The 25322-nt window shown below is 44.1% G+C and overlaps 1 protein-coding gene across 13 annotated transcripts in view; it reads right to left on the bottom strand.

Moving 5' to 3' along the window:
* Nucleotides 1-25322, bottom strand: part of FOXN3 (forkhead box N3) — a 405842-nt gene that overhangs the window by 180252 nt on the left and 200268 nt on the right. For all 13 annotated transcript variants that reach the window (XM_073800140.1, XM_073800137.1, XM_019919459.3 and 10 more), the window contains one exon: nucleotides 5223-5359. In XM_073800140.1, the coding sequence (XP_073656241.1) occupies nucleotides 5223-5359 (137 nt within the window). The remainder of the gene's footprint in view (nucleotides 1-5222; nucleotides 5360-25322) is intronic.

Genomic DNA, 25322 nt, shown 5'->3' with positions numbered 1-25322 from the left:
CCCATCACATAGACCAGAGGCATATAAGATGCTGAGATTTCTTTGGAGGTACCAAGGAAGCATAAAACTATAGTGGCTCTGGCTCCCAAATTAGGTATATTTTACTAAATTTCCCTTCTCTGAAAAAATGATCATCCAAGAAACTCTCTATAACCCATCCTGTTTGATTCATCATAAAACCTGTTCCCGCCTATGGTGACAGATGATTGAAACTTTTTTTCTGTCAACTGATTTTGGATTGGTGCCTACCCCAGACAGGATGCTACATAAGACCCTATACATAACTTTTGAAAACAATCTGTTGTCATAAACATTGTTTTGGGGTACCCACTATTTAAGGGGTGTGAATTGAGTATTGTCAAGTTTAAGGGCCCCCACTATACAGTATCAAAATCATAAAAGTCAAGGTCACCCACTGGGGAGCTGTTTATTTAACCATCAGACACGGAGAAAGATTAGAAAAGGGAAAATTCCTAATAAGTTGGAGGGAGTGTAGATTGGAACAGAGTCTAAAACTGGAAGGCAAATTGGCAATATCTATATCAAAAGCACTAAAATGTGCATATCCATTGAGAAATCCCACGTCCACGGAAGAGGGGCATAGGCAACAAAACCATTAAACCAGATAATAGGACTTTTCTGAAGACGTATGGGCAAGAAACCCAACTACACCATCCTCCCTCCTCCTTCCAGACCTAGAGTCTGAAAGTCACACTGGCAAAAGCTGGGAACAAAAAGAAGTTGATCTGGCACGGGCCGCTTGACCTCGGGGACCCTACCAAGCACAGTTGAGCGTCATTTCACAGAAACAGAGTTCCAAGAACTGTAAGAGCCAACTTACAGCCAAGCCCCTTGTACGGCTCAGCAGATCCTAGGGAGAATGAGGTAAAAGCAAGAGCTCTTCAGTTGTCTCGTAACATGATAGAGACAGACTCCAAATGGGTCGGGCAAACCGCTCAGCGATGCAGTGATTTTCACTTTCCATTACAACAAAAGGGACATGGTTATTTTAAATTGATAAACTCAACTAGTCTGCGCATCGGGGACTGCTTTTTCTTGAACAGAAAAGTTACAGAGACAGTGCAGAGAGTTCTCACAGACGCTACACTCAGTTTGTCCAAGGTTAACATCTTAGGTTACTATGGTACATTTGTCACAACTAAGGAACCAACAATGATACGTTGCTATTAACTGCACACTTTATTCTTATTTCACTAGTTTTTCCCTAATGTCTTCTTTCTGTTCCAGGAACCTATCCAAGAGATCCCATTACCCATTTAGTCACCATGTCTCACCATGTCTTCGTAGCCTCTGGTCTGTAACAGTTTCTCAGACTTTCTTTGTTTTTGATGACATGACAGCTTTGAAGACAGTTAGTCAGGTATTTTTAAGAATGCCCCCCCCACCCCCGCCGCACCACCTTGGGGACAAAACCTTGCCTAATGTTTTTCTCTGATTACAGAGAAGTTAGGGATTTGGGGGAGGAGGACAACAAAGGTGAAGTGGTAATTTCTTGACATCGTTATCACGGGCACATCTTGTCAACTTCACATCACAGATGCTGTTAGCTTTGACCACCTGGCCAAGGTAGTGTTTGCCAGGTTTTCCACCATAAACTTCCTTTTCCACCCCCTTTCCACACTCTGCTTTTTGGAAGTAAGTCATTAAGTGCAGCCACTCAAGGGGTGGGGAGTTAAACACCCACTCCTTGAATGGATGAATATCTACATAAATTATTTAGAATTCTTCCGTACGGGAAATTTGTCTCTACTCTCATTTATTTATATGAGCATTTACTTATATCAGTATGGATTCACAGACAGGTATTTTATATTTGGGGTTATATCCCAATGCTATGTTATTTATTTATTGTTCATATTGTCCCAGTTTTGGCCACGGGGAGCAAATTCAGGTTGGCTCTGGTAGGCTTTTTACATCCTTGTTTTCTGAACACTTCCTTACTTTCTGCTTCTCCATATTTTTATTAGTGAAATGCCTTACTTAAGAAAAGCGTTGTGATGGGATGAATTTTGTGTTCCCCCTCCAACATACAAAAAAAATTTCACATTAAAGTCCTGGTTACCAGTACCTCAGAATGTGATGTTATTTGGGAATAGAGTCATTGGAGATGTAATTAGTTAAGATTAGATCATACTGGGCTTCCCACGTGGCACAGTGGTTGAGAGTCCGCCTGCTGATGCAGGGGACGCGGGTTCGTGCCCCAGTCCGGGAAGATCCCACATGCCACGGAGCGGCTGGTCCCGTGAGCCATGGCCGCTGAACCTGTGCGTCCGGAGCCTGTGCTCCACAACGGGAGAGGCCACAACAGTGAGAGGCCCGCGTACCACAGAAAAAAAAAAAGATTAGATCATACTGAATAGGGTAGTCCCCTAATCCAGTATAACCGATGTCCTTCTAAAAAAGGGAAATTTGGACACGGCACACAGGAAGAACAAAGTGCATCACACAGTGAAGATGAAGACAGAGATCACAGTGATGTTTCTAACAAATATTCAAAAGGGTATGCTGGAAAACAGAGGCACAAGCTCCGTGCGGCAGTACTGAGCATCATATTTGGACGTGAACAAGGTTTCGGGGTCAGTGTTTTCAGATGCTTCATTTTCCCTGCAGAGTTTCCAGCCACCTGCAGCTTGGTTCAGAGCGCTACTTGCCAAGCACACCTGCAAGTGCTAGCAATAACCACCCATCTAGTATAATCACCATCTTCAGCATGCTAAGTACCAGCTCTGTGAAATCCAAGCGCTTCCCAGGTGCCCCTCACAGCAATCCTGCGGGGCAGACAGGTGATTCCCTGCATCACAGAGGACCCAGCCAGATCGTGTCAGGTCATCATTTGTGGTCCCTGTTTAATGACTCGCTTTGTCCCACTTCCACCTTCCCTAAGTCACGTCCACAAGTGGCCCGATGGCTTAGAACGGAACTGACTACGTCACTGTCAGCTATACGAATATTATACAATCATCCAGCATTTAGGACCCTTAGTACAATTTTACACACTACAGGATACTAAGCTTTCAGATGACGGAACTATAGTCTCCGGGAAAGAGAAAGTGACTTGTTCTTAGAGTTAAGACATGGAAGAGGCAGGCTGAAATCTGGTCTGTCTTCTCACTCCACATCCAGTAATCTTTATGGAGGTGAAATCTAAGTTCCCGCATGCGCAGAGGCAGAAACTTTTTTTTCCCCCTCAGTCAACTGGGAGAAGAGGAACTGGATGTGACATACTGGGATCTGAAGTTTTCGTTTGGAAATTATTTTCATGACAAAAGTTCCAGTTCATCTGCATTTTTATTCCTATATTAAAAAATCAAATGAAGTCATTAGGCTTAGGCCAGCTCACAAAGCCCGTCGCCTGAGCGTGCATCCCTCTGGCAACCTCTAGAGCTCTACTCTAATCCTTCAAATTATTAATTACTGTGTTTCCCTTGGGGTCGCGTTTGGCAACAAAATACTGGCCTAAATGAACCAGTGATGTGACCCAGTGAGTAACACTTATGTTCTTAACTTCTTAGAAGCGAAAGGATACGAAATACTTCCGAGGTACAAACTGGGAGGAAAGTGAAGGGTTTTCTGTGGGGTGTGGAGGGTGAGGGGAGCAGGATGACAAAGGAACATGAGAATCTGGGAATTATTCCAATAATGAGGGTCATCCCCTCCCCCATCAACCCTGCACATCAGTAAGTCTCCACTCCAAACCCAGTTTTCTCCCATTTCGGGAGTGGTTACAGCCACAAGGAGAAAACCAAGCATATGGCTCTGCCCTTCTGGACATTTCTACAATGCTGGCTGGGCTGCTTTGGAAAATCCCATGTTATCTCCTACAGCTATATGACCTCAAGTTGTCATTTCCAATAAAGTATGCTTCCACTGATTTTTATGAACATAGACAAAAGCTGCTACAACCTTTTTTGCCCCCAAATCTTTCAAGCCAACTGTAGTTGCTATGTAGGGTTATTTGTTTCTAAGGCAACAGCCCATATCTAAGTACTAATGGCCTGTCCTTTTGCCAGGCAACAAACAGCCTTGTGATGCAACTGCACCTGTCTCGGCTACGTGTTACTATGGAGATGCTGCAGTTGCTATGGCTACCATCACGCTAATCGCCTAGCGAAGGCAGACATACAGCAGTCTTCTCAGAGAGCCCAGCTGTTCCTCCCCGTCTCTTGCTGAAGACTGATTGTCTAAGGCCTGTGATGGAATGCTTCTCAACTGAGATGTACAAGAACTTCATTAATGCTGTTTCAGAGGATCACTTTGTGCTCCCTTCTGCAGAACAAACACCAGACTAGGGAAAGAATCTGCAATGACACAGACTGTGAAACTACCGACATCTATGAATTCACGCCTTTCCTCACTGACGTAAACTTGTAGTCCAAGGATCATTCTCTTAACTGACTGGTAACAATAGAAACATCTCTATACATTAAAGAAAAAAAAACTTTTTTTTGTAGAGTTGAGGGATAGATTTCAAACCCAAACACTATGCAAGAGAAAATCAATTTTAAAAATTGGTTCTGTTTTATAGGGCTATTTTTTCAGCCTAAATACTAAAACTAGTAACCTATTTTTTTTTGAGTGACAGGTTGCATATCCTCCCCTCCAATTCTATCTCTGTAAAAATGGCACCCGTGACCTCACTGTCTCAAAACAAATGGGCATGTGAGGGGCAATCCTAGTCTGTACTGTTCTTTGCTGTTTTCCTTGAAGAGGCGAACACCAAGTAACCACAACGAAACGATCACTCTGGAGCACCGTCTACATGGAGACGGGAAGCGGCAACAACTCTGTGCATCCTTCAGTGAAACACCTGCAGGCACTCTGGCTTGGAGGATGGCAAGTTGGAATCGCTTACCCGACGCGCTCCTGGACTCTCATCCCTGCAAACGGCCACACTCTGAGATGTTAAAGCTGACAACTTCCCTTTGTAAATGTTTCTACCCAGGAAGACATTATTCCACCCACCACGAAGCCTTCTGGAAGGAGACACATTCGTCCCAAGCAGCAGAAGCGGTAAGGTTTGCCGAAAAAACAATTGGATATGCCTCCAAGAATACTTAACTTCTTTCTCATTTATCTACAGTTATTTTTCAAATCATACAGCCTATTAAATTAGTTTCAGTGCCTGTCTCTGCCAAAATTATGCAACTTCAGTAGACAACAAACAAACCAACCCCAAAACAAAAAAGGTCTGAATGGCTTACCTTTGATATGCCTGAGGAGAGGCGGGAGGTGTATTGAACACATTCGAGTGTGGGTGATAAGGTGTCTTTTTCAAAGCCTGAATTAGATTTTGTCTATACTCTGGGTCTATGCACCACAATGACCCTTTCCCGATACTCTGCAAAGAACAATAAAATACAAAAGTGATTAATATAGAGACAGTACCTACTGTGCAGTAAGTAGATGTATAACTCTCATCATAGTTACTTATTTTGAAAAGCCTCTCACTTCTTTGTTAACTGTCTGCCAGCCTTAACTACTGTACTATTGTCCTCTGACAACAGAACACCAGGCAATGCGCTTCTGTGTATACACATTAAGTTTAACAAAATGAATATGTTATTTCCAGGTGATGTTGCTACAATAATATTGTAATTTTCATATCCTACTGACCAAAACCCTCAGTTCCCTTATGATTTTTCAGTGTCAACTTTGAAAAACATATGTATCCCCTTTAAAAAGTGAGTTTTAAATTTGTCAGGTATCAAGGGTTGAGAGAAAAAGAGGGCAGGGACACCCTCAAAACTCTGTCTCTGCTTTAAAAATTCGAGGGTTATGTTTTCAAACCCTATTATACCGGTGCCACTTTACAAAAACAGAAAAGTAATCCACTTGTTTTTTCCTGCTTAACAAAAGAATGACATTATTTAAGCTTCCAATGGAATTCTGTAATGACCTTCCCAAAGAAACAAAAGAACTCAGGCAGCAGTGGTAAACCTTAGCCAGAATCCAGTACTTATTTTTTGATATCCTCCATTCTGGATTTTGCTCCAGACCTGAATCTTCAGAAGTCAGAAACTTTTAAAATACAAATTTTAACAAACTGGTTCCATGGAAAGAGGGAGACTTGCTCGGAGGCCCACTTTCAGTTGGACGCTTTCGTTCTGGGCACGCAGCATTTTATAAAACACATGCAAGATCTGCCTCTGAGGCCCGCTGGAGCTGGCGGCAGGCTGATAGGATAGGCAGTCACTGTTCTGACTGCTCGCTTTCAAGTGACCGAATGTACCCAAGCTGCTTGATAAGGTCATTTGTAAACATTTACTGATTTGGAGAGAAAAGAAGTCAAATTATATAAACCCACACCCACCCCATGCTTCCAGCCAACGACTCTCTAATTTTCACAACTATCATACTACAGATAGATTTAGAAAGCAAACAAGAAAATCGTTTAACTATTATGCAGGGGGCAAAGTCCAAGAAAATCCCCTAGAAGGAGAACTAAAAATAAATTATTCCTAAAATCTTTAAAGTTTTAAAAATTTGTATTTCAGTCATCAGCTTACCAGATAGTTTACTTACAAACTTATTCACAGAACCCCTTAAAATTCTTTACTATCAACACCACCAGTGCACTCAGCACAGGGAACTGCTCGAAGCCAAGATCCGGGGCTAGAGCCTCTGCTCCCCCTCCCCCACTGCTCCCCCCACCCGCCCCGCAAGTGCAGGCCTGACCCCAAACACAGTCCCAGTCAGGCCAACCTGCCTGGGCTAAACACCAAAGCTCCCAGTTTAACCACCCGGATGTTTAAAGAAATGAAACATTTCAATTTTAGAAAACTCAGCACCCTTACGTGGTCTTTCCTTCCACGCGTACATTTTCAAGCCCAGAAGGGGGACTAATGACACTTTCCGGGTAAAGCAGGCAGGCCACCAAGGATCAGCCCTGGACCTTCCATTCTGTCCTTTGGAGAAAAGCTGTGCGGCACACTTTTTAGAAGAAAGCAAAAGCCAAGATGCTGAGAGGCGTGGAGGAAGACCAGTGACTACCAGATCTGGATAACGTAAAGCAAACCACAAAAGCCAGTCACCTCCTAGGCAGCAGGGGTCCTGGCCTGAGTCCATCAAAGGCTCCCTGTGGAGCCCTGTGCCAGTGGGACTCCCTTTCCAATCCCCTTGAAGACAAGGCTCCCAACTAGCTAGTTGGAGGGCCAGGGCCCAGGTGCAACCCACACGTTTCTGCAATGAGATCACCCTGGTTCTGGGAACCACACGGGGCTTCTGTTTTCATCAAGGTGGCTTTCAGGGTAGGGCCGTTTAATCTTACAGGGAATAAAAATATGACAAACAAATGAAGGGAAATAACAATAAGCCGAGAAGGCGGTTTCTCCTAATCCTTAGCACCTTGTTTATTATACTACGCTACTATTTACCAGAAGAAAAAGGGGGAAACCCCGCAGGATTGGGGTGCGGGGACGATCGCAAGCTAAGTGATCCAGGTACAAGAGGCAGGCCGAGCTACAGTAAGAACGGGAGTTCTAAAGCCAGACAGATGTTTCCTCTGTGGCCTGGGGCAAATCAGGGTCCCCTAGAAAGTCCAGGCTTCCTCAGTGGCAAAATAAAGACCCCCTTAGAGACAGGTGTGCGGTCCAGCATGACAGGAAACACCTAGAACAGTGGAGAACGTACAGGCATTGGATAAATGGCGGAGGGCGGAGGGGACCACGAACAGGTCCTTTTGGACAGAAGAAAGAAGGCAAAGCTGGCTGCACCATGCTTTCCACATCCGATTCTCCCATCATGAAAGAGTCACCAAATTCCAACAGAGGCAGTGGGTGGGGTCCCCGGCAAGCAGACCTTCCACGTGAGGACTAAGTATTAATCTCCTGGAGCGCCACTGGCCCCGGCTCAGCAAGTGTGCTCTGGAGAGCTTTGCTACTCTCTAAGGCACCCCACTTTATTTCCACCCCCCCCATCACCCTTCTACGAACCCCTCACTCCATGTTACTTCTCCCTTGCTCAGGAAGCCAATTCTGACTTCCCTACTAGAAGTTTTCTTTTGCTCGGGTCTTCGCACAGTGATCACCAAGCTAAGGTTTAATTCCACACTTGGTCAGCACACATTCCCAGTATCTTCACTGCAGGCAATGTGCCTGAGCTTGGGATCATCACGGTTCCTACCTTGATCAGTTCTGCATTTTATGGTGAGCGTGGTCTGGAACTGTGATAGATTTTCACAGACCAAACACTAATTTCAGTATCTCACACTCAGAATTTCCAGAGAGAAAAAAAATAAGCCAAAAGGGCATCTTCAGGACACACCTATGGGGACACTGGAGATCCCTCAAATCCCTCCAATGATTTTCCAGTGGAGAGCTCCAGGCAGAGCTTGGAAGGAGCATGAAAGAGGCTGGCGCCGCATCTTATTTGCAAGCATTCTCGTTGGTTTCATGTAACAGTTCAGAATAGTAAGAAGGTTGACTTGAAAACTTTTAAAATGGAACTATGCAGAGCAGAGAATGCTCAAGTTTATTCGGCCAGGAAAAATTACATTTAATGCCCATAACAGGGGAGAAAAGGGTGTAATTTGATTAGAGTTGTGTAATAAGTTTGAGGGTCAGAGCTTTTAGAATTATCTGCATCTCATCTAAAGAATATGGATTTCTTTTGTTGAACCATAATAACTGTGAGGCTCGTGCACCATCAAATGTTAGGGAATTCAAGATAATAAGGGAAGAAAGATTTCTATTCACAGACACATTTTCATCTTTGAAAAATAGTTATATATATTTATATAGGTAATATATTTTTATAAAATATACAAATATACATATTTTCTATATTTATAAATATATAATATATAAAATGCATATTTATGTTTTTATATATTTTATATTTATAAATATATATATTTAAGACAAAAACATGTCTGTGAAGGAAGGGAGAGGTGAAGGAAGATCTTTCTCACATGAGCACGGGTGTGTGCGCACACACACACACAGAGTTTGAGAAAACTAATATGAAAAGGAAAGAGGAGTAAAAACATACAGATGAAGCCAAGTTGTTGTTGTTTTAATTAAAAAGCACCTGGGGAATAACAGACAATTCCTTGTTAGCAATAAAAATATCAGTATATAGCACGAAAAAAAGACCAGGAGAACCTATATTACAGAAAGAACTGATTAGTGAGAAGGGTTTTTAAAAAAGAGAGAGAGAAGAATAGCAACTAAATTAAATCTTAAATCTAACTTCTAAGGATAACTTGTTTTTCCCTGAGAGGTCTGGATCCAGGGGCATCCCTGGCAGGCCATGAATTTCTCCCTGTTCCCGGAACTCTGCAGACCCGCATGGTAGCACTAGTCCGTCTGCCGAACATCGGGCCTTCACTGCAGGTCTCTTCGCTAGGTTGTCTCTGAGGATAAACCGTATTTTAAAACATTGTTTACCAAATGTGGCCCATGATACATTAATGGGGCACGCAGTCAATGTAATGGGTCACAACCAGCACTGCCTTCATGGAAAGGACTAGAACCAAACAGAACAGCTTAGAAAGCATCTGTACTAAAGTAATATTTTGTGAAATGTGTGTGTGGGTACACCTGCGTGTTGGTGTGCAGTGGACCACAAAGTAACATACACTTCTTACTGGGGATCTGGGTCCAAAACGGGTAGTAAACACCCTTCTAGAGCAATGGTTTCCATTTTCTTCCTTCTCGTCACTTCTGAAGGATAAAGCCCTTTCCCAGCTGTAACGGAGGACTCCCTCGATGCGACCCCCAATTCACAGGGGAGGGACCATGCTTGGGGATGGGGGTTAATGAGGCAGGACCCATGGCAAAATGGAGCAGGGAGCTGGATACGTGTTTCTGGTGACTCTGAAACAATGCCCCCCACTTTTTTTTTAACTCTTTATTTTGTACTGGAGTATAATGATTAACAATGCTGCGTTAGTTTCAGGTGTACAGCAAAGTGATTCAGTGATACATATACATGTATCTATTCTTTTGCAAATTCTTTTCCCATTTAGGTTGTTACATAATATTGAGCAGAGTTCCCTGTGCCGTACACTAGGTCCTTGCTGGTTATCCATTTTAAATATAGCAGCGGTGTGTACACGTCAATTCCAAACAATCCCTTTTGATGCTTCTGATATGCCATTTCCACGGATGTTTCCAACACCACCCACCCTCTTCCGTTCCCTCACCCATACGGTACCCACTGTATGCCAGGCACCATGGGGGTACATTAGTGAATACAGAACAATACAATAAGGCAACTGCTCTCTTGAAGCTTGGATTCTGGAGGGGGAAGAAGACGGTAAGTAAGTCAAGAAACAAATAAGCAAGATTATGACAGACTGTACCGTCTGCTGTGAAGGAAATAAAGAGAGTTGTGAGTTGGAAGACAGGAACTTGCTGCTGTGTGAAACATAAAAGGGTTGGGAGTGGAAGAGGACCTGCCGGGATCTATGATGAGCTGATGCCACAGCCCAGGCCCGACGTGCCCAGGTGGCAGTAGTGACGTAGAAGAGAGGGCAGCTTCGGGATGTAATCTGCAGAAGCAATGGGACCTGGCGATGGATTAGAAGTGGCAGGTAAAGAAAAGAGAAGAATAATGGTTTGATTTGAGTAACTAGGTCAAAGTTTGGGAGGCAGGGGGAAATCCAGTGCTCAGGTGAACATACAACCTTTGAGTCTTTGTATTAAGAGCTACTGATTAAGGTACTTGAAGGAACTTGCTGGACATATGCCACTCCCTTCCCTCTGCTGTCCCCTCAATGACCCCAAACTTTATAGCAAAAGCTTACGAACACAGAAAGGTAGGTCTGAGGTGGTCTGGCTTTAGAGGTTTAACATTAACTGATTCTTCTACAGCAGGCACTGGTAAACATTTTCTTAAAGGATCAGAGTAACTGTTTTAGTCTTTGTGGGGATTTCCCGGGTGGTCCAGTGGTTAGGAGTTGGCACTTCCACAGCAGGGGGCACGGGTTCAGCTCCTGGTCGGGGAACTAAGATCCCACGAGCCACACGACGCAGCCAAAAAAAAAAAACTTTTAGTCTCTGTAGGCCACACGGTCCGTTGCAACTATTCACCTCTGCCGTTGCAGAACAAAAGCAACCACGGAAGTAAATGAACAGACATGGCTGTGCTTCCACAGTATTTTATTTACAAAAACACAGGCCACTGTTGGCTGGTCCCTCTCTACAGCTTCTGCACTTGAACCCAGGGTTCAGACTCAAAGCTCCTGTAGTTTGGGAACCTAAAACCAGGTAAGGGGAGTCTTCAGGCGCTAAGAGAGTTGGGCTGGGTCCTGTGGAACTGGGGAGAGAATGCCAATGATGATCTAAGTCAAGTGCTCCAAGGCAGGAAAGGGGCCCATCTGCAGGGATGCGGGAGGGAAGAGGTACGGACGCGCACTGGAGTCAGTATGCCCATCAGTGATGAGTACACGTATTAGTATTTGTTGAGCTGCACCTAACACTACTGCTTCTGAAAGTCAACGTGTATGTCCAGTTCACTTTCCCTCTCTGGGTCTCAAGTTTCTCATCTATAAATTAGGTGGTCAGACTAAATCATCCCACGGGCTCCTAACTCTATGCTTTGAGAATGTGTTACTACAGATTACTTAGTACACACGTACCTTCAATTCCCCATCTCCTTCCTAGCTTCCCAACACTGCCATTTTTCTGTTCTGGGCACTTTGGGCAAGTTACTTAACTCCTCTGAACTTCAACTTCCTCATCTATAAAATGGGAGTGATATAATAATACCTGATTCACAGGACCGTTGCAAGGATTAAATGAGATAGTCCTATGTGTGGCACGTAATAAAAGCTCCACGAACACTGCTCCCCTGATCATGATGGTAAAATATTAAATAGCCCGCTTTCCTTGACGTCAAGCTCCAAAACACGCAGGCCCTGCCCTGTGAGGGGGAGTACTTGCCGAATTGTGAAATAATGCGAATTTCGTCTTAAAAAAAAAAAACACCACACATGGCTATTTGTTTTCCACTGTCTGATGGTACTTTCCTTGGTCCGAAGGAAGCATTTTATATCAGACGTACTACGGTAGAAATGAAAGGATCAAAACAGAACAAAGCAGAGACGTGGGCACTGGAGTGATGCCAGGAGGCATACGAGGCTCTGAGGATGCTCCTTGCTTTGAGTCGCTTCCTTGTGCATCGAGGCCCCTGCGTGCCAGGACCCTGTGGCAACCCAGTACTTCCCAAGGGAGGTCCCTACCCTTCAGACCTTAAACCTGCCACCTCCTGAGTGGAGAGGCCCTACCCTCCACGCTGCCCTGCTACAGGGTGGGGAGACAGCTGACTTAGGGAATAACGCTGTCGTGCCTCATTTTGAAGCAGGCCACTTAACAACACCTGTAACCACGACGCAAGGCAGGGTCCGTTTTTTAGGGTGCAGAACCTCCAGAGGAAGACAAACAATACACAACTATAAAGGACAGCACAAGCTGGCCGATGCAGTGTAGGTCGGCAGAGGAGGGAAAGGATGAGTCCTGAGGGGCACAAAGGTGCTGAAACCTCGCACTTGTACACATACACACACACAAGGACACAACACACACACACACACACACACACATATTCTGTCAGGCCAGCTCCTCCTGTGGACCCACCCAACGCCCACGCCCCCTCCAGCTACCCCCCTACCCCAGGCTGCCCCCGCTAGAAACTGCAGCCCCTTGGAGACTGTGTTCTCCCCATCCCTCCTCTTACTTTCCCATCAAAGCCCCAGGACAGAGTCTGGCTTTCTGAGGTTCATGCTCCCTGGGACTGTCAACAGTGAGAGGCAAACACTCCTCACTGACTCTGACCAGTGAGGGGGCAAGAGGCAATGCCAGGGCTTCCCAGGGAGAATTCCAGAATGCAACCACGCGCATGGCTCCCAAGCAACAAAGGGATCCGCCTGTGTGGATCTTGTCTACACCACTACCCTACTGTGGTGTTACCAGGAATAAACCTCTTGTCAGCTCTGACTGCCAGTTTCTTCACCTACGTACTAGAGGTAAAACAGGAGTCTTGTTGGGCTTAAAGGTGATAACATATAAAATGCGCCTAACACCATACCCAGCGTGAAAAAGACACTTAATTTAATTCTACTTCCTGTCAAAGGACGTCACAGGAGAAGTTGGGTGAAACTGGAAAAAGCAAACAAAACAAAGAAAAGTTATTCTAACAAGTGCCAGTAACGTCATACCACAACAAGATGCTTAGCAAGTGAGTGATTCCTAAAGGCCCTTTTTGTCCTAAAATTCTATAATTTATAATCTAAAAACATCAAGGGGGATTTTTAAAATTTTAAACTGTTAAGAAAAGGATCTGGGGAATTCCCTCGCGGTCCAGTGGTTAGGAATCCACGCTTCCAATGCAGGGGGCATGGGTTCGATCCCTGGTCAGGGAACTAAGATCCCGCAAGTGGGTACAGCCAAAAAAAAAGGAAGTAAAAAAAAGAAAAGGATCTGAAAAATTAGCCAAATACATGAAACAGAGGAGGAGAGAAGGAAAAAGAACAAAACTGATCACAAAGAATTTTTTTCTAGATACATCATAACAAAATAGACAACTACACCAGAAGAAAGATATTTTTAAAAAGAAATCACATCAGACAGTTGGATTTCCCAAACTGTTTGCAGTGTTTTAAATGTCCCACTTTGCTTTCTAAATAGTTTTTTTGTTTGTTTGTTTTCCAAAAGCAGAAGGAGGAATGGAAAAGAGATATTACATACCTGGTCCAGACAGGAATCCCTCTCTCAAGACCCTGGCCTGGTGGGCCTCAGTCTAGCTTCATTCCGGGGAGCGGCCCTGCAGGCGGGGAGGGCAGCCCCGGCACCTGGAGGACCAGCCCAGCTTGTGGGCATCGGGAGCTGGACACAGAGCCCCTGAGATTCACAGCCTCTGACTATTTCGAACTCACTAACATTGCATCTTCTGAATATCAGATACACAACTCTCCTCCAGTCCCGCGATCATCTTGCTATCACTTTACAGATGTATTCTAAAAGCTAGGAAGGTGGAAATCAAGATGAACATGTCACTTGTACGATATTCAGACACGTGAGCTCTATAATGAGGCTTTCCCACAAGCGTGCTTCAGCTGTCTCTGAAAGCCTCCCTCCCTTCACCAAGCATCCACGGAGAAGGGGACGAGGGAATGCAGGTGGCACAGGTGGGGAAGGAACTTTTTAGGCATGAGGAAAATGCTTCACCTCTAGTGGAGAAGCTGGACAGATTGTGTGTGTGTTTAATCGGTGCAGGAAAAGTCAATCATTTCCTTGCATTAACACCTAAATAAAACCAAAATGGCCCCAAGATCTGCCTAAAACCAAATTGATCTCTAGGACAAACCTGGCAGGTGAAGCTGGGTCGGGGTGGGAATGGCAGAAGGACACCAGTTGACTGAAGTTTACAACCAATGGCTCTTGCTCTACAGGAATCTCTCCTCTATCACTCACTATGATGCTGACTTCCACCGCTCATCCCTCTAATTTCCACCGGGGGTTAGGAGAGGCCAAAGGGAGGGAAACCGTGAAGCACATCAGCTCATGGCGGCTGGCAAAGCTGGCAAGTGTTTGTTTGCGTTGAAATGAGTTATTTTTGGTACTCTCTAGACTACTGTTTTCCAACTACCAAAGGCAGTCAAGAGCTAGCGCACTAGCAACAATCAATAATAAAATGATCACCAAAACACCTAAAAGACATTTACTTAAAAATACTGTCAAACTCTATGCTGGTAAGTTCTAATAAAGAAAAGGGAACACACACACACACACACACACACACACAGGCAGGCACGCACACACGCACTCTGATACTCCAAGTCAGCAAGTCAAAGAATTGGCTTTTTTTTTTTTTTTTTTTCTGTACGCGGGCCTCTCACTGTTGCGGCCTCTCCCGTTGCGGAGCACAGGCTCTGGACGTGCAGGCTCAGCGGCCATGGCTCACGGGCCCAGCTCTCCGCGGCATGTGGGATCCCCCGGGACCTGGGCACGAACCCGTGGCCCCTGCATCGGCAGGCGGACTCTCAACCACTGCGCCACCAGGGAAGCCCAAGAATTGGCATCTTTAAAATCACTGCTTTTATCCAACTAAATCTTGGGATTCTCCCAATTAGTTTCACCAATCTGTCCTTTGGGGCCCTTTAGCAAGTAAGAGTCAACTATTCTTCCCTTTCTGAAACCTCACAGTATTAGCTTAGGCAGGCTGAGAAGAAATACAGACACAGAGAAGTTTACAAAAACTTCATACACTCCCAAAACACACAGGAAATATAAAAAGCTGGTGGTTTTATATACTTGCAATACCAGCCGTGCTACACCACTTCAAAGAGTGAAATTACTACTCAAATGAAATCGAGATATCGTGGCATCAAACAGTCCTCCCTCCCTCTCTCTCTCACAACCACATACACAGAGGATATACGGATAGATAAATAAATTCTACATGACCACTTAACTGCTAATAACTTTATTACAGAAACAAAGATGAGCAAATTTACAAGGTTTTATTTGTCACCGATATAAAACAGGTTATATATAAATATATAAAACAGGACGGTACGTGATAAAGTTGTTTGGAATGTGGATATATTCCGTTTTAAAATTTATAAATAACAGTTGTTTGCATCACATCTACAACCTTAAAGTTAAAACTGCATAAGCAAATTGCAAAGAGGCTACATGGGAGAATAAAAGACATATATTAACTTGCCTTTTTCAGGCCTTTTTTTCCCCCGATTTAAAAAGCAAACTGACTTAAAGCTCGTGGATAGGAGGGGAGGTAAAACTCACCATTCAGAACACTGACAGAAGTAAGAACTCAGTTATTTTAAAAGTTCAAGACCCAGGAAAGGATTTTTAATAAACACACTATGGAGAGGTGAGAAGATGACAGCCAGCTCCAACTCTGGACCGAACTTACACTCCTTCTGGTACCTCTACTTTTTAAAAAGTGATTCAAACGTGGCAAATGAGAATTACCACAGTAACGTTTTATGGAGGGTGACAAAGGCCCACGTGGGTCTGACAGAGACACCCGTGGTTGGATTACAACTGGCCCACCAGTGCCACTTTATCTTCTGGTTGTCCATAGTTACTCATCTATTTTTAAATGTTCCAATATGATCTTATCTAATTGGCACATATAATTTGATCACCTTATTTCCATAACTAAGAGTTGTTAAATGTGCCTGGCCAGGTAAGAGTTACAGTTACAGGCTGTGTGTCTACTGGGCTGGAGCTTAACGATCACGGCCTTTTATTTTTTTTAAATAATCATAAAGACCCTCTCAGTAGAACACGCACGCTGGGTTGGTAGTTTGGTTGGTTTGGTTGGCTGGTTGGTTTATTAAAGAGTAGACCACTGGCCATGGGACCAACGAGTCACCCACTCTCCCTGATGGTCCGTCCCCATGGGGTCTTGGCTGGCAGTTCCTAGGCTGGGAATCCAGCTTCTCGCCACAGTATTTTGCTATAAGCAACTCGGCCCGCTTTGAAGGAGAAATTATCTTTACAGTGCCTCTAAATTCTAGCACAAGCACCCCAACAGCAAAGGAGACACTTTCAACAAATGGTATCTGAGCACAGCCTGGGCCCCTGATGTTGTAGCGTCTGCTACGAGGATAAATCTGAGACCATCCCTGACCCAGGTGGGGGAAGCAATAATGATCAAAGGACCCTGTAAGATTCCTTTGATATTACTGTGGGCGCTAGTCAGACAGAATCCACGGGGCCCTGGGAGCAGAGGGAGTGGCCGAATTTGTTGCGGGACAGGGAGAGGGTGCCCAGGACAATTGCAGGTAAGAGGTGGCTGGTCCAGGACGCCAAAGGAACACATGCCTGACAGAGCGCTAGGCAGAGAGGGGAGGGGAGATAGAGTCAGAGGATGATCTGATCCTGCGATTAATGATGAAGAAACATACAAGTGAACAGAGTCCCCCAGAAAGACTCGCTGACCTGGACCCTAGGAACCACATGAAAACCTTGGTGAGGTCTGAGCTACCTGGTGTCTAAACGTCCTCTCTTGGCCTCACACTGAGTCTCCCTGAGGCCCATTTCTGAGTACGACTGACCCTTGAACAATGCAGGGTTTGGGGCACACGGACCCCCAGGCCCCCATGCACAGTCAAAAATCTTTGTATAACTCTTGACTCCCCCAAAACTCAACTACTAAGAGCCTACTGTTGACCAGAAGCCTTACCAATAACATACACAATTAACATGTGTTTTGTATGTTCCTTAATTTTTTTGATATCCCTAGGCTACACAGTTTGCCTGCAAGTTTTTTCAAATGGTCAAAAATGTCCAAAATGTTTTCCAATATATTTACTGAAAAAAACCTGCACAAAAGTAGACCCGAGCAGTTCAAACCCCTGTTGTTCAAGGGTCAATTGTATTTAAAACGCAAATTACAACCTTAACCTCATCATCATCAACCTTAACCTCATCATCATATCATCCTCACAAACTGTGTTCCTGGGAGGTCCTGCAAAAGGGCAGATACCTCAGTATCTGCATGTCTCTCCCACAAACTGCTGATTTTGGTGATAATGTGTTATGTGTCACCCGGAAAGGCCAGTGTCAAAACTGAGCACTGGGCACTATGGGGATTCACCTGCGCCACCAGCACAGTGACCTAGAAGATTCGTACAGGGCCACAGAGGCAACCTGGGACAGCACACCTGCGTCTGGATGCTTCTCAGCTCACCTGAGAACTCACTGCAACCCGAGGGGCAGAACACAGAGAACAGCCCTCTAGAGAGTCAACCAGAAGCTCATGAGGGTACCTAATAACTGACAATTACACAAGGCGACCTGATAGCCAAGCACAGGACCTTCGGAGAAAGTCTGCCAAGGGTTCTGAGTTACCTGATTACAACGCCTGGGCGGGGGTGGGTATCTCTGGCTTGCTACACAGCGCATTTCATCTCACGGTGTAAAAGTCCTCTCTGACCACCGTTTCCTCAGTCCCGAACTGGAACTCGGGAAGGACTCCTGCAGCCGGCATCTGATCCCCCCCACGGGGGAGGGGAGAAACAGGGACGCTAGGTGCGTTGCCCAGGGATACCCGGGGATTCCTACCAACCGCACTCAGACCATGCCACAATGACTAATTAAGGTTTCCCAAAACAGCCAGCCCTTGATTATCCATGGAAATTTTATACACAAGAAATTTTAACTCACTCAGGATCTTGCAGAGTCACTTGGCCTAAATGTCAGTCCAACTCGGAACTCAAGCTACACACACGTGAGTAGCGGCGGTAGTAACGGCAATGACCATGAACGCTGACCAAGAACTGACCATGTGCCAGGCACCAACCTAGCATTTCATGTGCATTATTTCGTTCAATTCGCCCAACAAACCTAGAAGGTGGGTAGTGGGATGGCCCTACCGATAAGGAAGTTAAGGTTCAAACAAGTTAACTAACTTGCCTCAGTTTGACTCAGGAACCCGTGCGTGTCACCACCAAAGTAAGAGTCCCGTGACCAACATCAGTAGGTAGGTAACCAGATGCAAGAAAACCTATCACACATTTCCGAGTCAAATCACGAATAATTTGGGGATGATCTACTGTACGAAGTGATGTACATCCTTAAATGGGAGTGTGCATACAAATGCTTTCTGATACACACACACTCATTCACACACACGTTTTCTTTAATCGTTCACGTCAGATGAAAAACAGTGAAAAAGTTACTATTGTTATTACGATGACTTTATATTTGCATTGCTGGCACGTGACCCTCTGCAGACAAAACATCACCTTTCTGTTTGTAAAGCAAATTTCGAAGGGCAAGCAAATATCTCAGGTGGCCCTAAACAACTCGATGAAGGAATCTGAGAAGATTCAGGTTGTTTATAGCCAAGAAAAACAGGCTCCGAAAAGACAGGGGCTTCCCTAGATCCTAACCAGCAAGAAGCAGAGCCAGCCACAGTCTTCTGAGCTGCCCCCATCTTTCCAGCAAATCATGTTGCTTCCATGAGAAAATCCAGCCTCCTGGAAGTGTTTTCAAATCTTCAGCATTCAGAGGGTTCCAACAATCCACAGAAAGGGCTGTACCAAGATAAACAGAATCCCACAAACTGGGGCAACTTGTGTACGTTTGTCCCAATGTTTTCTACATCCTTTCCCCTCCAGGTGGGACCCCACGTCTCTGAATTCACCCGGCAGCAAGGAGATTCTTAAAATCATGTGCTACTTTAAAGAAATTCTCGAAGGGAATTAGGAGAGAAAGGGCTTTGGTTTGATGGACATGTTCTAAAATGGGTGAGAAAGAGCTAAACTCCAACATCCTTCCGCTGGAGTCATCTACACTGGATTTGTTTGGCAACATAAACACAGCCTTAAATTACACTCAACTTCTGGGGAAAGGTCTCCACGGCCTGTGGGGTCCACACACCACAGGGAGGATGTGATTTACATTTCTGATAAGTTATGTCCTTATAAGTACATAATGAGTACTTATAAGTGCATCTATAAGGCACTGGTATCAATCTTTTAAGACAACAGAAAGAAAAGTTGTACTTCGGGTGCTCCAAAGATGCAGCTGTTCCCCAAAACAAAAACAACAAAAGACAGCATCTATTCCGGCAGCACTTCCTTCCCCCACGTGGCAGCCCTGAGGACAACGTACAGCTTGCAGGATCTTTTTTTTTTTAACATCTTTATTAGAGTAGAATTGCTTTACAATGGTGTGTTAGTTTCTGCTTTACAACAAAGTGAATCAGTTATACATATACATATGTTCCCATATCTCTTCCCTCTTGCGTCTCCCTCCCTCCCACCCTCCCCATCCCACCCCTCCAGGTGGTCACAAAGCAGGAGCTGATCTCCCTGTGCTCTCGAATGGAATGGAAAGCATGCTCTGGGCATTTAAGCTGTGGTGAACCTGTGCGGTGGGTCCCAGGAGTCCCAGCTCAGAGAGACTCTCCATATACACAAGAAGAGCTTGTGGGGATGCGTCCTGCTCACAAGGCCAGCTCTGTCTTCCGCATTCCCAAAGGTAGCCCTGGAGAAAGGGAAGCTCTCCTTTGGGAGCGATCTCTCCGGATTTTGTACCATCCTCCAGTGATGGGAAAGTAAGTATCAAACACTCGAAAATGAAGACTATTACAAATTAGCTGAAAGGAGCTGGGGGTCCTGTTTAGTGTGGTTTGCTCTTGTTGTTGTTTTATTTTTGGCCACGCCCCTGGCATGCAGGATCTTAGTTCCCCAACTAGGGATCGAACCCACACCCCCTGCAGTGGAAGTGCAGAGTCTTTGGACCGCCAGGTAAGTCCCTGTTTAGGTATTTTAAATTAAGGAAAGATCTTTAGATATTTTTTACAAACCTCCCATTGTGATCCACCCGACCACCAGGACCCCCATTCCTCTCCGGCCTCTGCCAGGGCTAAGCACACACGTGCACTAGATATTCAGGGCACGTGAGGACCAACGTAACGGTTCTTAGCACCCCCCCCCCCGCCCCATTCTATATCTTACAAGTGTGCTGGATAGACTCCCTCCGCTCCGCAGGACACTATACCCTCCTCTGCTCTGCTCACAACCCTCGGAGGCTGACACCTGTAGACACATGGACAGTCTCCCGGGCCCACTGACCTCCGGTCTGCGTCCTCCAATGGGAGGTACCGGTGAGAGAAGTTAGGGTGGGAGGAGAATGAGGGCAGGGTATTTATTCTCCTGGCTCTCCTAGAAGTGAGCTGCGTCCCGCGGCCAAAGGCCCTGCCCCTACTGAGGGTCCACAACCTCAGCTACTTTCTCCCCCGGGTTCCAGCTCTTGCTCCCTTCCTTCGCCACTGGACCCAGAGGTGAGGAAAGTTCCCCGGTGCAGCCAGCCATCCCCCCTCCTCCGGGGGTAGTGCACCACGCTTGCTGGTTTCTTCTATCCCTGCCCACTGCTGCCAACTAGTCTTTTATTAAACACTCCTTGGTTACTTCGGCTTGAGCGTGCCATCTGTCTCCTGCCACGGCAGTGACTGGCAAAAATAAAAACCAAACTGATCACCCTAGAATTTCACTCTTGGAATCTACGTGCCACAATATGTGCATGTTAATCCCCTTGCAATTTCTGCAAGGCAGAGAGGATCGCTATCAGGCAGGGGGAAAAAATGCCACCAATACTTCCATCATAATTTACTCTATTGTGTACCTTGAAAGAGCAGAATTCATCTTCTTAAAAAGTGAAGTAAGCTTTCAAACATGAAAACTCAATTACAGGATTAGAAAAGTATGTTGTTCCTAAAAATATTCTCTGTAGAATTCCTTTATAAGTGCATCATCAATGATTTCGACTATGTTTCAGAGTCACTTTAACCATGCGTAAAAATTGCAAATAGGACAGCATTTGTCAGGAAGTTCCAGTTTTAGAACAGCAGATTGAAACTGCATCTTATCTAAAACGTTTTATAGAGTAGATAATAGCTCTATGGTATGAATTCAATGATTATAACAACAATAACATAAAATCAAAATTTCTAAGAATTTAAGACCTAACAGTCAACCTCACCCTGAAGACCCCTGGTGTTCTATACTAGGTCAGGGTGACCTAGGAAATCAAAACATAAACCAAAGTTTCAAATCTAAAAACTATGAGCTGTTTTGGGATGGGGTTGGGTTGGATGGGGATATCTAACAAACCTACTAAAGGAAAAAAAAAACAACCATTGATAACGTAACAACTGACATTCTTTAATCACTGAGAAATGGTTCAAATCCAGTGCCGGTATCTACAATGTTAAAAACTAAACTAAAAAGGGCTTTTAAGAAATTACATGTAAACCAGGTGTTAGCAGTGTATTTTTTGTAAAAACACTGAAAGTCTGTCTCAACCGGGACTCTGTAAGGAACAAGCCCATACAACTTCATCTAAAACCAAATAGTTAAGTGAAGGCTTATCATGGTTCTTCCACAGACCTGGGTTCCAATAGTGGGGTGCTGGTTATTTTCCAAGGGTTGAACCTGTTGCTACAGATCCCAGAGTCACAGCAGGTTAGAAATTTTGCAACAGGTATTAAGGGAGGGAGCATGTAAACATCTTTTCTTGGGAAATCATGATGAAATCCAGACGCCACAGCCTTAGCCCTCTCCTTATATCTGTCCTACAAAGCACACGGCAAAGTTACGATCTTACATTTATTTGTGAGGCTATGTGATCAATGCCTATCTCCCCTCACTAATATGTAAACTCTCTGAAGGTAGGGTCTATTTCCATTTCTACTCAAGACCCAGTGCCAACACAGATACAAGTGCTCAACAGATTCTCCAATCATTTAAACCACACCTCCCACAGGAGGATTGGGAAAAAATAAGTTTGAGACTTCACTAAATATACTTTTTCATAGAATTCTAATGTTGGAACTAAGAAATACTTTACTATTCAAAATAGAAATTCAATCAAAAGGAGAACAATGCAAATTAAAATGGTAAGATATGATAATATGCCCATGGGAATTGCTAAAATTAAGAACACTGACAATACTAAATGCGGTCAGGATGTGAAGCTACTGAAATACTCACAAATTGTTGGGCAGAATGTAAACCAGCACAACTGCGTTGGAAAACAGTTTAGCATTTTCTTATAAAATTAAACATACAGGGCCCTCCCTGGTGGCGCAATGGTTGAGAGTCCGCCTGCCGATGCAGGGGACATAGGTTCGTGCCCCGGTCCGGGAAGATCCCACATGCCGCAGAGCAGCTGGGCCCGTGAGCCATGGCCGCTGAGCCTGCGCGTCCGGAGCCTATGCTCCGCCACGGGAGAGGCCACAACAGTGAGAGGCCTGCGTACCGCAAAAAAAAAAAAAATTAAACATACATTTACATGGGACCCAGCAAACCCAGTCCTAGATATTTACCCAACTGAAATGAATGCACCTATCCACACACAGACTTGTACAAGAATGTTAAGAGCAGCTTTATTCATAATTCCTAAAAACTGCAAACAATCCCAAATCCATCAGCTGGTGACTAGATAAACAAATTCTGTATCTCCATAAAATGGAATACTACTCAGCAATAAAAAGGAGTGTATTATTGATACACACAACATTTGTGATTCTCAAAAACATGCTGAGTAAGAGAAGCCAGAAATAAAATATACAATTTATGATTTCATTAATATGAAATTCTAGAAAAAGTAAAACTAATCTACTGAAAAAGAAAGTACAACAGTGGTTGCCCAAGGGTCTGGGTGAGGGAGAGGAGATCAACTCAAAGGAGAAGGAAGCATTTCATGCTGATGAAAAGGTTCTGGTCTCCACTGTAACACCTGCTTACACAGGCGCATATATATTAGTCAAAATACTTTCAATGGGTGCATTTTATTATGAATTTATTAAATTTTGCCTCAGTAAAGTTGATTAAAAAAAAGAGCAAACCATAATTTTAAAATAAAATTTAAAAAAAATAAAATTTAACACCTGCTTACACAGGCGCATATATATTAGTCAAAATACTTTCAATGGGTGCATTTTATTATGAATTTATTAAATTTTGCCTCAGTAAAGTTGATTAAAAAAAAGAGCAAACCATAATTTTAAAATAAAATTTAAAACGAAATAACCTAACTAGAGGATCAAGTGGGCAATATAACCTGACAAGGAAAAGAGTTCGTTCACATGACTTTTGAATTCAATACTGGCTGTGCATTCTAGTGGAATGTATATTAAGGACAAAATGAACTACAAAGAAATACTATGTTTCCATCAGAATCACATTATTAATAGTAACAGACAATATGATGTTGAAACTATTTTATATATCTCGTAGAGTTCAGCAAAAAGTGCATGTGTTAACAGTATTAACAGTAGTGTTAGAAGCCAAGCAAAGAGCTATGAATACAAAATCAAAGACTTAAACCCACTAATGTTTAAAGTGATTTGGAAACAGCAATAAACGCGTGATTCTATTTTGCCTTAGTTCTGTCCACTGAAAGTAATGACACCGCAGCCACAGTGAACACCCCTAGCATACAGATTCGGTTTCTAAATACCATTTTCCACTAAATGGAATCGGAGCTTTTTTGGAGAAATGGATGATCCCATGCCTGGAAATGGAAAGTATAAGATGAGCCTAAGGCATTTCCGTGCAAGAAAGCAAGGTAGTATTCAAAGACTAAGAGGCTTGTTCAAAAGACAGAAAAAAGCAGCCTGAAAGGCCCTACTGGCCAAGTTTGGGATAATTTGAGCATCAAAACAACATCTGTTGCTTCGCTTGCAAATATTTTCTCCCATTCTGAGGGTTGTCTTTTTGTCTTGTTTGTGGTTTCCTTGGCTGTGCAAAAGCTTTGAAGTTTCATTAGGTCCCGTTTCTTTAGTTTTGTTCTTATACCCATTACTCTAGGAGGTGGGTCAAAAATGATCTTGCTGTGATTTACGTCATAGAGTGGATTAATCTCCAAAATATACAAGCAGCTCATGCAGATCAATATCAAAAAAACCATGAACAACCCAATCCAAAAGTGGGTGGAAGACCTAAATAGACATTTCTCCAAAGAAGACATACAGATGGCCAACAAACATATGAAAAGATGCTCAACATTGTTAATCATTAGAGAAATGCAAATCAAAACCACAATGAGGTATCACCTCACACCGGTGAGAATGGCCATCATCAAAAAATCTAGACACAATAAATGCTGGGGAGGGTGTGGAGAAAAGGGAACCCTCCTGCACTGTTGGGAATGTAAATTGATACAGCCACTGTGGAGAACAGTATGGAGGTTCCTCAAAAAACTAAAAATAGAACTACCATACGACCCAGCAATCCCACTACTGGGTATATACCCTGAGAAAACCATAATTCAAAAAGAGTCATGTACCACAATGTTCATTGCGGCTCTATTTACAATAGCCAGGACATGGAAACAACCTAAATGTCCATCGACAGACATATGGATAAAGAAGATGTGGCGCATATATACAATGGAATATTACTCAGCCATAAAAAGGAACGAAACCAAGTTATTTGTAGTGAGGTGGATGGACCTAGAGTCTGTCATACAGAGTGAAGTAAGTCAGAAGGAGAAAAACAAATACCGTATGCTAATGCATATGTATGGAATCTAGAAAAATGGTACTGATGAACCTAGTGGTAGGGCAGGAATAAAGATGCAGACGTTGAGAACGGACCTGAGGACACAGCCGGGGAAGGGGAGGCTGGGACGTAGTGAGAGAGTAGCACTGACATATATACACTACCAAACGTAAAACAGATAGCTAGTGGGAAGCAGCTGCATAGCACAGGGAGATCAGCTCAGTGTTTTGTGACCACCTAGAGGAGTGGGATAGGGAGGGTGGGAAGGAGGCTCAAGAGGGAGGGAATATGGGGATATATGTATGCATATAGC

Source organism: Tursiops truncatus, chromosome 2 (assembly GCF_011762595.2).
Source record: "Tursiops truncatus isolate mTurTru1 chromosome 2, mTurTru1.mat.Y, whole genome shotgun sequence".
Lineage (NCBI taxonomy): Eukaryota > Metazoa > Chordata > Mammalia > Artiodactyla > Delphinidae > Tursiops > Tursiops truncatus.
Note: the sequence above shows the minus strand (reverse complement) of the source record. Positions and strands in the feature narration are given on the sequence as shown.